General features: G+C 40.2%; 2 protein-coding genes across 2 annotated transcripts; one reads left to right on the top strand and one right to left on the bottom strand.

Annotated features, from left to right (window-relative positions):
* The first annotated feature begins 206 nt into the window (after positions 1 to 206).
* Positions 207 to 3,034, top strand: LOC116408201 (SLAM family member 5-like). Its single transcript, XM_031894899.1, has 4 exons — positions 207 to 273; positions 559 to 876; positions 1,689 to 1,985; positions 2,946 to 3,034. Exons 1-4 carry the CDS (start codon positions 207 to 209, stop codon positions 3,032 to 3,034), a joined length of 771 nt encoding a protein of 256 aa, XP_031750759.1.
* Positions 3,035 to 7,554: 4,520 nt separating this feature from the next.
* Positions 7,555 to 10,973, bottom strand: LOC116408200. Its single transcript, XM_031894897.1, has 3 exons — positions 10,652 to 10,973; positions 10,182 to 10,478; positions 7,555 to 9,410 (listed from the first exon to the last, which is right to left on the bottom strand). Exons 1-3 carry the CDS (start codon positions 10,908 to 10,910, stop codon positions 9,250 to 9,252), a joined length of 717 nt encoding a protein of 238 aa, XP_031750757.1. The 5' UTR covers positions 10,911 to 10,973; the 3' UTR covers positions 7,555 to 9,249.
* Between the last annotated feature and the right edge of the window lie 3,118 nt (positions 10,974 to 14,091).

The raw sequence follows: 14,091 nt of genomic DNA on the forward strand, positions 1-14,091 counted from the left end.
TTAATCTGCTGGGTTTATATTATATTATTTGTGAAACTGAGATAGTTTTATACTTTACTCCCCTATGAAGTGACTGCCCAGCCTCCTAGGAAGGAACCCAGTGGTTACAGAGAAGGTGTATAATAAAGTACGGTCATTGCATTTCCTTTTATCTCACATTCTGCCTCCCCCACACTGTATAACCCCTGCGCCCAGACCCACAGAACATGCACAGGAAGATGTCTGAAGAGCTCACAATTCTACTCATGTTGCCTTCTCTCCTGCTGGTCTCGGGTAAGGACAATGTTATATGAAAAACCTTTTTACACAATGTTTAAAAAGGAGGATCTTGGCAGCAAATCAGAACAATCAGAAGATGCTTACAGTTTCAATTCAGATACCTTTTTCTGACAAATGGGTGAACTTGGAATGTAGGTTAGGCTCTTTGTGAGCACTAGTATAGAGAAGGGTACTTACAATGACCTAACTCCTCTGTTAACTGTATTTGTATCCATTGAAACTTATAATGTTGTCAAAGAAAGAGTTATTAGTATGTTTAATTGCCACTGTTCCCTACAGGAAGGCAAGAGGCTCCTCTCCAGGTGAATGGGCTCCTAAACCAGTCTGTCTCCTTCCAACACCATGTGCAGCGGGTCCCACTAAAAAGAGTAGTCTGGGAACTGGAACACCATGGCGATACCTTCAAACTGGCAGAATACAAGGATTTCAATTTAATTATCCAGAACAGTCGATTCGCTAACCGCCTGGAAGCATCTGACGGAGGAACAACATTGAGAATCAGAGACCTGAGAATGGAGGACAGTGACGTCTATAAATTGTTAATTACTCTTAGAAACGCGGATATAAAAACAGTGTATTTCAATCTCACCGTCTATGGTATGTATTCTAACAGTAAATCAGGAATATAACATACATTTGAACATCTTTTTTTCTCATATCTTTATTAGCTACTCTGACTGATTGGTGGCACCATTTAATCGTACATGTATAGGGATGTGGCACATAACCCAATTAGATTTCCTTATAGCGTCCCACATAGGTTATTCATTACAAACCCAGCTCTATGAGTTAATATATGATTGCTGGCATCTAGACAGTCCTTGACACACAATATATTTGGGTAAAGCTGATACAACTATGGGGGGGACCAGTCATTGCCAGGTCCATTCTATGACCCAAAGGAGCATATTATATTTGCAAGACATCCTTATTAAAACCGTGCCATGTAATGCTGTGTTGCAGTTAAGGTGTAGACAAGAAAGCTCTATTTGTACAGATTTCCCAGAATTCTTGCAGTTTGTGTGGGCACTATACTCTCTTCATTCTACATCTGCTGTAGAGTGGTGCCAGCCCTTTGGCTGCACGGACCCTCCAAAACATTGAATGGCAATGGTTTATTAGCAGCTCCGCTTCACTTCACCTTCATGTGATTCAGCCCCAATTAATAGAACAATTGAATTTGCACAATATCTGTATATTTTGGCCTGAGGGACAATCGGATAGCAGGCCTATATATGTACACTCATCTACAACATATATATATATATATATATATAGCAGGTTTATTATTGGACTATATATATATATATATATATATATATATATATATATATATTAGTGACACTGCTTGACCTTTACAATGATACTGTATGTAGCTAATTTGTATTAATATTTTTCCTTTATAACAGAACCTGTTCCGTTACCAGACATAAAAACAGAAGGAGTTATCAACAGCAAGACTTGGTGTAATTTTACTCTTCATTGTTCCGTTCCAAGCAACGTATCCTCGGGGTCCCTCAGTTGGCTGTACAGATATAAAGGCGCTGGGTACCAGCACTATACTGGGAGAAGCACAGTGGAGATATCCCTGCACAATAGGGCAGACAATATGGAATTGCTATGTTTGGTACAAAACCCGGGAGATAAAAAGAATCAGAGCGTTTATGTACATGATATCTGCCATTATCCCATGTTGATAGTCACTGGTGAGTAGAGAATGGATAATCATTTGTGGGGATTTGTTTTTAGTTCTGTAATGATACCAAACACCCAGGTTCTGTAGCCATACATGCCTTTATATTGGCTGCTAATCTATAATTAAATATCAAGAGAAACCTCTACCTCTACTCCACCTGGAAGTGAAAATATTTATATATAGATGTTGGGTTGTATTAATTCTTTTACTACACTTAAAGGTTTTTGGGTGGACAGCACTTTTAACATTAACCCCCATATGTAAAAGGCACTAGGTTGGCACAGGAGTAGTATTCAATAGTAGCCAATAGGATGTTTACTTTTAAAGGGAAACTGTCATAAGTTTTCTGGTTTTCACTGTTTACATAGGAAATAATTCACTCTGCCATTTAACAGTTTATTCTTGAACCAACAAATGTATTTGTAGCTGTAATATTGGTGTGTAGGCGCCATCTCAGTGCATTGTGCCTGAGTCTGAGCTTTCAGCCAGCGCTACACATTAGAACTGCTTTCAGCTAACCTATTGTTTCTCCTACTCCCATGTAACTGGAGGAGTCCCAAGCCGGACTTGGATTTCTTACTATTGAGTGCTATTCTGATACCTACTGGGAGCTGCTATCTTGCTCCCTTCCCATTGTTCTGCTGATCGGCTGCTGGGGGGGAGGGGGGGATATCACTCCAACTTGCAGCACAGCAGTAAAGTGTGACTGAAGTTTATCAGAGCACAGGTCACATGGCTGGGGCACCCTGGGCAATGAAGAATATAGCTAGCCCCATGTGAAATTTTAAAATTAAAAATCTGTTTGTGAAAAACAGATTACAATGCAGGATTCTGCTACAGAAGCTCTATTAACCCAATGTAGTACTGCTATTATTGCCATACAAACATTGATAACAACTCTCATCCTTTGCCCTCACTGCAGGATGGAACAATGTCAATCAACTATTTTTTTTTGTCATTTTTATTACAGATAATACAAGGTGGATTAAACAGTATGTGATTCTCCCTATTCTCGTATTACTGATTCTGATTTTGGTGCTGATTAAAATATATATATAGGTATGTATATCTTTATTTATAAAGCGCTACTTATGTACGCAGCACTGTAGAATACAGTAGAATACATTAATACAAACAGGGGGTTAAAGATAATGGATAAGTACAACAATAAATACAAATAAATACAAGGTACAGTTGCAATAAGAGTCAAGAACAAAAGAGGATGGAGGTCCCTGCCCCGTAGAGCTTACAATCTATATGGGAGGGTAAGAGTCAAAGACACAAGAGGATGGAGGTCCCTGCCCCGTAGAGCTTACAATCTATATGGGAGGGTAAGAGTCAAAGACACAAGAGGATGGAGGTCCCTGCCCCGTAGAGCTTACAATCTATATGGGAGGCTAACTTTCAGACACAAATAGGCAAATATAAGTGCTGTAGGTCACAGTAGGTGACATTACAGTATAAGTGCCAGTTCCCAGATCAGGTGCTGGGTGAGTGCTCCAAAAGGGAGTCTTTAAGTTTAGTTTTAAAAAGACTGGGGGAGGATTCTCTCCGGAGGAAATCAGGGAGGGCATTCCCAATGTAAGGGGCAGCAGGGCAGAAAGGGTTAAGGCGGGAAACAGCAGTAGTAGTGGGGGGCGCAACCAAGCGATTGCTCAGCGAGGAACGAAGGAGTCGGCCAGGAACATATGGAGACACAAGGGAAGAGATGTAGTGAGGAGCAGAGGAATGGAGGGCTTTGAAGGTTAGGAAAAGGAGTTTGTAAGATATTCTGTTTAATAGGAAGCCACGATAAGGACTTTAGCAGGGGAAGGGCCTGAACTCTCCTGGGTGAGACGAGGAGAATTCTGGCAGCAGTATTTAATATAGACTGTTGGTCAGAGAGATGGGAGTTAGGGAGGCTGGTTAGTAGCAGGTTACAGTAGTCCAGTCGTGACAGGATGAGAGCATGCATGAGCAGCCTAGCTGTTGCAGTAGAGAGAAAGGGACGGATTTTGGCAATATTGCGTAAGAAAAAGTGACAGGTTTTGACAGTGGTGTTAATATGGTCAGAGAAGGAGAGACAGGAGTCAAAGATCCCCCCCAAACAACGTGCCGAATTGACAGGGTTGATGAGGGTGCCATCAATAGAGATAGTTAAAGGGGGGAGGTAGGACCAGGCTTAGGCGCAAATATCATTAGTTCAGTTTGAGGTGGCGTTGGTTCATCCAATTAGAGATAGCCAGGAGGCAGTTAGAGATTTGAGTCTTAGTTTGAACTGTTAATGAAGGGGTCGAAAAGTAAATTTGGGTATCATCAGCATACAGATGGGATTTAAAGCCAAATGAACGGATAAGATCTCCCAAAGACAGCACATTACAAAACATCTTTAAGATAAAAAGTATGTTTTTGAATTATTTTTTCCTTTATAAAACCCGGGTATCAAATCTGTAGTGAATTTTCCAATGGTCTTGGGCGACCCCTGTGAAAGGGTCGTTCGGCCCCCAAAGGGGTCAACTGCTGGTCTAGAGGAAACCACACACCAGATACTAAAAGCAGTTGTGAATAGTGATGGGCGAAATGCTTCGCCAGGCATGGATTCGCTGCACATCCAAAAATTGTTGCCCGTGTCGCGGGCGACAAAATAATAGCCGTGCGACAAAATAATAGCCGTGCGACAAAATAATAGCCGTGCGACAAAATAATAGCCACACACCGAAATAATAGCTGCGCAATGAAATAATAGCCGCAGGCGACAAAATAATATCCGAGGGTGACTAAATAATATCCGAGGGTGACTAAATAATAGCCGCGGATGACGAAATAATAGCCGCGGGCGACAAAAGAATAGCCGCGGGCGACATTTTTTTTTGACGTGCGACATTTTCGCCGTTTCGCGAATCTTTTGAAAGATTCGAAAATTTTTCAGCTAAGCAAAACGGAACAGATTCACTCATCACTAGTTGTGAAATTATATTTGTCACTTAATAGACTCATTCTGGTTCTATTACCTTCTATAGAATCATTTAGAAACATCCTCAATAATATGGATATTCCATGGCTTTCAGAGTTACCCCATCAAGTCTATACTGATATACTATACTCTTGGCCTGATATAGGAACATTGTAGACATGGTCATACTCTGATAGTGATCAAAATGTATTTTCCCTATATTTATTACACATCGCCAAAATATTCCACAAAACAAGTGATGTTACATAGAGACAAACCAAGATTGGGAGGGTTGCCTGTTTCAGCACAATATATACTGTATATTTGTAACTAATAGAAACCCTTTATAGATTGCTTCTTCCATTCATGACAGGCTATTCCAGCTTCCTAGTCGTGGAGAATGAATAATTAGGTTTTTAAACTATCCTATCTTCTTAGGTTGGGAGGTGGCCTCCACATTGGAAGATCTGAAGATAGATGAAATGGAAAAAAAACAGGAAAACAATTATGGCACAAAAGTGAACATCTGTTTTGATACTATATGTAATGGACGTGTTAATTTGAATACAGGTATAGGACCCGTTATCCAGAATGCTCGGGACCAAGGGTATTCCGGATAAGGGGTCTTTCCGTAATTTGGATCTCCATACCTTAAGTCTAATAAAAAATCAATAAAACATTAAGGTCCCTGCCCCGTAGAGCTTACAATCTATATATTCGCTATCCAGAGGTGCTGCTGGCATCACTGTGCCATGCTGGCTACCATCTCCACATGTTGGTGGGCCATGAAATCACTACCCCTTCATCTAATGTTAAAGGGGTGCCATCTTGAAGAGTCAATATAAGTTGTCAAATGTTGCCTAAAGGCTTTCAGAATATGTTTGTTCGTTTATGGTAAGGAAAGTCAGGGGAAACAAGATGATTATTATTACCACTCGTATTTGCGGATGACCTACTTGATTCTATATAAACCCACAGAAGTATCACCACGGTTATTTATGAAGCACCGGCCGTTTCCGCAGCTTTTTACCAACAGCAGCAGCCGACTAAACCAGCTCTGCAAGAACTTGACCTCATTTTCTGAGAGTTGTTTATCTGATAAAAAACCACAGGCTATTGGCTGTGCTCCCAGCTATACATTACTGAATTTAAAAAAAAAATGCATATTTTCATGTTTTGTTTTTTTTTAAATATTCAATTGTTATTTTATGTATACTTTTTTATATTAATTTTATTTAGTATGCTACCTCAACCCTACATTTTTCCTGTTGTAAAAAAGAAAGTGTTGAAATAATATGACACAACTTCCCATAGATACCTATGAGGTGACAGAATTCTGGGCAAACTTGCAGTTATTTCATTATAAATAATCTACCTCAGGGCAGATGAACAATTTTTGCAAAAAAAAAACCATAAAGGAAAGTCACAAAATGCTTTATTTATGACTTTATTCTATCTATCTATCTATCTATCTATCTATCTACAGTATCTATATCTATCTAATCTATATCTATCTATTTATATTCTCTATATCTATATATATCTATCTATCTATCTATATCTATTTATCGATATCTATCTATCTATTTATCTATCTAATCTATCTATCCATCTATCGATATCTATCTATCTATCTACAGGGTATATCTATCTATCTAATCTATATCTATCTATTTATATTCTCTATATCTATATATCTCTATCTATATCGATATCTATCTATCTATCTATCTATCTATCTATCTATCTATCTATCTACAGTATCTATATCTATCTAATCTATATCGATATCTATCTATATATCTATCTAATCTATCTATCCATCTATCGATATCTATCTATCTATCTACAGGGTATATCTATCTATCTATCCATCTATCGATATCTATCTATCTATCTACAGGGTATATCTATCTATCTAATCTATATCTATCTATTTATATTCTCTATCTATATATCTATCTAATCTATCTATATCTATCAATATCTATCTATATCTATCTAATCTATCTATAGCTATTTATCTATCTATCATCTATCTATCTATATCTATCGATATCTATATATCTATCTATCCTCTATATATCTATATCTATCTAATCTATCTTTATCTATCTATTGATCTATATCTATCTATCGATCTATATCTATCGATCTATATCTATCTATCGGTCTATCATCTATCTATCTATATATCTATCTATCTATCTCTATATATCTATCTATATATAGATATACCTGTATATATATATATATATATATATATATATATATATATATATAGATATATAATATAAAATGTGATCACCTATAGCTCTCACTGAAGTAGTTCAGTGTCACATTTCATTCTACCCTTTTATCCCATGTATCCCGCAAGCTACATGTTTACTTATGTGTTCTTACATGGTCATAAATATGTCTCACAAAGATGATGTATATTATCCTACTGATAAGACTGGCAACAGAAATTCTGCTTCCAATGTTCTTAAAGGAGAACTAGACCCTAACCTATCCACAGCCCTGCTTCAAATCCCACCACGCTCCCCACTACAAACTCTCTCCTGCAACAGCTATTCTGTTTGTACGTGTCCCTATGTCCTGACCTGACATAGATCTGCAGAGCTGCACAGTTGAGATTAAAGGGAGGTCATTTCTCCAATATGGATCTTGCTGGAGTATGTGCGGTCAAAGCTGATTCAGGAGGCTGATAATGTTGTCTGCGCTAACAGAAGAGGTTTGAGAGACAGAAGAAAATGGCACCTTTGAACTCAGCTGCAGATTTATGGCAGGTCAGGACACAGGGACACTTTGAGGCTGATGGCCCATGGAGCGAGTTAGTTGCCCACAATAGATCTCTGCTGCTGCAGGCAACTAACCACTCCAAGTTGATTTTCCACTGGCAAGAATGAGTCGTCATCAGTGGAAAGGCCTACACATCTCTTCGGCTTTCTGAAGTCACATGAAGTTTCCTTCTGCAGGCAATTTCGTGCAACTTCGGAAAGCCAAAGCCATGCGTAGGCCTTTACACCGGCAACTCCTAATGTTGCCAGTGGAAAGGCATCTCAGAGCAGTTAGTCACCCACAGTAGCAGACAGGGTCAGACTGGCCCCGACCCTTGTCAGCGCTCCCCCGGCCAACCATTCCTCCCCTGACACGTTAAACATATGCACGCTCAGAGGAGGACGTTGGGTGTGGAACCCTGCAGGGGAATAGGGAGGCTTAGTGGGGGCCCCTGTGAGGGTTAAGGGGTGCGGGGGACATGGCCAGTGGGGGCACTTGCAGGGCCCCAGGGGGAGTCCGACCCTGGTAGCAGAGATCTATGGAGGGTGGCTAACTAGCTCCGTGGGCCATCAGCCTGAAAGAGAACAGCTGTTGCAGGAGGGAGCTTGGAGGGAGACAGTGGTGGGGGATGGATCTCGGCTGTGGACTGGGTTTGGGTTTAGTCCTCCTTTAATTTGACTTTTTCAGAGGCAAATTAAAAACACTGAACTTACTTTTGTGTACATTAAAATAGGACTTCTTATATCCTTTCAGCCACAAAATGCTTTCTTGGCTTGGTTTATGCTGCACACACTCCTGATATTCTGTAGTTACATCAGAGCCTACTCACCTATTCTGTTACATGCAACCTCCTGTGAATATAAATATACCTGCCAGCCAAACTCCCTGTTCCCCCAATATAAGGGTCTGCAGAAATTTGGATTGACTCTTCCCTTACTGAGATGTGTCCATTTTTCAAAGCACAGGTGTTGATGGCATCTACTAGGAATCTGTAGAGAACTGGGGGGCTCGGCAGCTAGAGCAGTGTGGGAACAAGCTTCGAATTATCCAGAAAGATAAACTGGGTGCAAAATAAATGGGGGGTACTAAATAGGAAAATAAGGAGGCAGTCAATTAGAAACAAGCACAATCTAGTAAGGCAAGCAAATCAACAGGTAGGAATAGGGGGCTTTGCAACGGGATAGAAATTTCGTGATCATGTTTATTCTTTAATTATAATGTAAATGTGCTATATACATAGTAATACTAGCAAGATCAACAACAGAGCCAAAGCATTCAGGTCACATCATGTAGTCAGCACTCCCGCTTGGCTGCAGTACAAGAAAATGGATGTGAGTTTGCAATTGGATATTTTTTGAGAAGGCTATTAGTGATGAGTGAATTTTTTCACCAGGCATGGAGAATTTCTGCATTTTGCCATTGGCAAATTGTTTTGATAAAAGGTTGGTCAAAAGTAACTGCTGATTGGATACTATGGGAAACTGCACTATGCTCATAACTGAGCCATATTATGAAACATGAAATATATTTTCATTTGGTTTTATAAACTCCTTGTTACTTACTATTTCAGACTACTCAACCCATTAGATAAGTGCTTCCCAATACCATTTACTACAATAATAGTTATTACAGCCAAAATCACAAAGGCTATGGTAGAGCATGTGATAAAGATGGATTCATCCAGTTGGGAAGGTCTCTGAGGTTTGTTCAAGTGAATGGAACCTGTAAGAAAAAGAACTCAAGTCAATCGAGTTAATTGAGACTATTATTACTCAGTGGCACAATAACAGATAGATACAATATGTTTCTAAATATGATAATATCAGTAGTGATTTTTTTTGCCGGCCTTGGATTTGAGGGGAAATTCTGCATTTTTTTTGTTAAACTGCATCAAAAACTTGCTGCAACAAAATTCGATGGGAAAACGCCCATTGACTTTAATGCATTTGGAGTGAAAAAAAAGTTGTTCCCGTGTAATTTTGTTGCACAAATGAAAATGTGAAAAACCCCTAAAAAAAACAAAGCAAGATTAGTCTAAATTGAGATTAGCCAATTGAAAAAGGACAGCTGCCATTGACTTCTACATGATCTCAACAGCTTTTTTTTGGCATATTTTTACCTTAGTTTTGGCGTATAATACATTTTTAAATTAAAAAAAAAATCATATTTTTGCACAAAAAAATACAAATTGTGAAAAAAAACCCATGACTTTTAGTTTATGGGCCTCAAAGACACCACAAAGTGGAAAAGGAACAGGGGTACCTATATGTGAGTCTGAGCTCCCCTGGTCTCCTCTAGCTTCTGCATCTGCTAATGATCCTCCCACCCCCAGAATGGAACCATCAGCAGATGAAACTTGGTTGAAATTGCCTTCTAAAGTGCCACACGTGCCAATACAGTCAGCTGGTATGGTCAAGATTGCCTAAACTGCCCAGCCAATATAAAGCCATCAATTCTAGTCCATAACACACACACTAAGGAATGGCTACTCACTGTCTGCCATTAGAGTGCAGATGTCCTTTATGTGAATGGAGGTGCTTTTCTGATTGGCTGGGTTATACACAGTGCAGATAAACTCCTCATCCAAAGTCCCCAATGATTGGCTGTGCAGTGACACCTGGATGGAGGGTCCATTCATATAGTGCCGGTACCCCGTCTCATTATTCCCTTTCTGCCAATGGTACCATTCCACTGGGGAGTTTGCTGGGACAGAACAATAGAGAGTGAAATTGCACCAAGTAGCAGAATTCCCCTCCACTTCCTTCTCTACGTGCGGGGCAGGAACAGGCTCTGTAGGCAAAGGTACATTTTATAATGACATATATATATATACAGAGGCTGTAGAAGCTGTCGGGGCACCCAGGATGGATTTAACTATAGCCTTAACCTAGTTACTGCCAGTTACAGAAGTACCAACCAGGGCAAGGAGAAGCATATTGTTCAGTGGAACATCTCATACTTACCATATACAGTAAGATCATGATATTTCACATCTTTTTTCACTTTGCATGGTAACGTATAGGAGAGAATGTACAGGCCGCTATCAGCCCGTGACAGGTTCCTGATAGTGACCCGGGTGTCACCGTTGCAGTCAACGCGGTTGTTAAACTGAGGGCTGATCCCACTGAAAAGCTTCCTTCTGCAAAATCCAATTTCCTGATATTTTTCTTGACTTTTCCACCTGATAGTGGTGTCTTCTGGGGCGAATTCAACCGGCTCCATGGTGAATGTAACCGAGTCATTTAGAAGTTTCTTGACAGGTCGGACGCCAATCTCTGCTGAAGGGATGAGAAAATATGTGATATAATAAGTGGTATAATAAGTGGTATGTGCCTACAGTGGAGGAAATAATTATTTGACCCCTCACTGATTTTGTAAGTTTGTCCAATGACAAAGAAATGAAAAGTCTCAGAACAGTATCATTTCAATGGTAGGTTTATTTTAACAGTGGCAGATAGCACATCAAAAGGAAAATCGAAAAAATAACTTTAAATAAAAGATAGCAACTGATTTGCATTTCATTGAGTGAAATAAGTTTTTGAACCCTCTAACAAAAAAAGACTTAATACTTAGTGGAAAATCCCTTGTTTGCAAGCACAGAGGTCAAACGTTTCTTGTAATTGATGACCAAGTTTGCGCACATTTTAGGAGGAATGTTGGTCCCACTCCTCTTTGCAGATCATCTCTAAATCCCTAAGGTTTCGAGGCTGTCTCTGTGCAACTCTGAGCTTGAGCTCCCTCCATAGGTTTTCTATTGGATTAAGGTCCGGAGACTGACTAGGCCACTCCATGACCTTAATGTGCTTCTTCTTGAGCCACTCCTTTGTTGCCTTTGCTGTATGTTTTGGGTCATTGTCGTGCTGGAGCACCCATCCACGACCCATTTTCAGTTTCCTGGCAGAGGGAAGGAGGTTGTCGTTCAGGATTTCACGATACATGGCTCCGTCCATTTTCCCGTTAATGCGAATAAGTTGTCCTGTGCCCTTAGCAGAAAAACACCCCCAAAGCAAAATGTTTCCACCCCCATGCTTGACGGTGGGGACGGTGTTTTGGGGGTCATAGGCAGCATTTTTCTTCCTCCAAACACAGCGAGTTGAGTTAATGCCAAAGAGCTCTATTTTGGTCTCATCAGACCACAGCACCTTCTCCCAGTCACTCACAGAATCATTCAGGTGTTCATTGGCAAACTTCAGACGGGCCTGCACATGTGCCTTCTTGAGCAGGGGGACCTTGCGAGCCCTGCAGGATTTTAATCCATTGCGGTGTAATGTGTTTCCAATGGTTTTCTTGGTGACTGTGGTCCCTGCTAATTTGAGGTCATTAACTAACTCCTCCCGTGTAGTTCTAGGATGCTTTTTCACCTTTCTCAGAATCGTTGACACCCCACGAGGTGAGATCTTGCGTGGAGCCCCAGAGCGAGGTCGATTGATGGTCATTTTGTGCTCCTTCCATTTTCGAACAATCGCACTAACAGTTGTCACCTTCTCTCCCAGCTTCTTGCTAATGGTTTTGTAGCCCATTCCAGCCTTGTGCAGGTCTACAATTTTGTCTCTGACATCCTTGGACAGCTCTTTGGTCTTTCCCATGTTGGAGAGTTTGGAGTCTGCTTGATTGATTGATTCTGTGGACAGGTGTCTTTTATACAGGTGACTAGTTAAGACAGGTGTCCTTAATGAGGTTGACTAATTGAGTAGAAGTGTCTAACCACTCTGTGGGAGCCAGAACTCTTAATGGTTGGTAGGGGTTCAAAAACTCATTTCACTCAATGAAATGCAAATCAGTTGCTATCTTTTATTTAAAGTTATTTTTTCGATTTTCCTTTTGATGTGCTATCTGCCACTGTTAAAATAAACCTACCATTGAAATGATACTGTTCTGAGACTTTTCATTTCTTTGTCATTGGACAAACTTACAAAATCAGTGAGGGGTCAAATAATTATTTCCTCCACTGTATATGTTAGTATATACAGTATATATACACAACATATATACACACACTATCTCAGTGGAGCAGTCAGGGAGGATAAGGGTGTGCTGTTCAGGGGCTCACTTGCTTAAATATGACTTTTACTTCCCCTTTAAAATCTTTTCACTGGTGTTTTGGAAGTAGATAGTCCATTTAGATAGTCCATTTATTGTGTACCTGCAGCGCCGGATTTCAAACCGGGGCCCCCCCCCCGCGCATGCGCAAACAAACACCTCCCCCGTGCCGCGCCGACGCAATCGCAATTGTGACATTTTGCTCCGTATGGGAGCAAAATGTCACAATTTTGTTGCGGCGGGGCAGCATGCAGCCCCTAAATTTCTGCCGCCCTAGGCCCAGCCCTTTGTGGCCTCGCCACAAATCTGGGCCTGGATACCTGGCAGTTGAAGCACACACTGTGTCATAATCATATACCTTTTCCCAATAATTCTTATTAGCAGGTGTATATAGTTTTATTTTACTTGTGGTCAATGATCCAATTATACTTTCCCTAAAAATCCAGATGTAATCCCATCCACTGCAGGCTGCAGTGATACCCATTGGCACTGGCACAGAGTTGCCATGTAAATCACTGCTCTCTAGTCAAATCAGTCACAGATGTACAATGTGTTTGTATGTATGTAAATTCATGGATAGTATATAGGCAGCGCTTCATCTAAAATGGCAAAAATATTCTGTTCGCAAGGACCGCGAGTTAATAAATTTATAACACAATATTCCCCTAATGCAAAACTTCCTACTGACTTCCATAAACGTTAGCTCGTTGCCAGTGTGTAGCCCAAGGCTCCCAGCCCTGCACCCTCCTCCCTCAATGGCACAGCCGAGCAGCGATACCCACCTGGGGCAATGGGGGGCTCAGACACAAGGAGGAGGCACAGGAGCGGCACAGCGAGTACGAGGGACAGGCAGCGCCGGCTCATAGGATCCCTGTCCCAAGGGAAGAACTTATCCAGGAGGCGCTATGGGTTATAAACCTTTGTGCTGGGTGTAACCAGTTCTGCCCGGCCAATTATCTGAAGTATGTTTTAGAAATATCTCTATCATATCATCTATCTATCTATCTATCTATCTACCTATCTATCTATCGATTTATCTAATTTATCTATCTATCTATTTAACTATCATATCATCTATCTATCTATCTATCTATCTATCTATCTATCTATCATCTGCCTGTCTATTTATCTATCTATCTATCATCTATCTATTTAACTATCATATCATATCATCTATCTATCTATCTATCTATCTATCTATCTATCTATCATCTATCTATTTAACTATCATATCATATCATCTATCTATCTATCTATCTATCATCTATCTAATCTATCATCTGCCTGTCTATCTATCTAAGCTATCATCTATCTATTTAACTATCATATCATCTATCTATCTATCTATCTATCTATCTATCTA

Source organism: Xenopus tropicalis, unplaced genomic scaffold (assembly GCF_000004195.4).
Source record: "Xenopus tropicalis strain Nigerian unplaced genomic scaffold, UCB_Xtro_10.0 Sca12, whole genome shotgun sequence".
NCBI classification, from domain to species: domain Eukaryota; kingdom Metazoa; phylum Chordata; class Amphibia; order Anura; family Pipidae; genus Xenopus; species Xenopus tropicalis.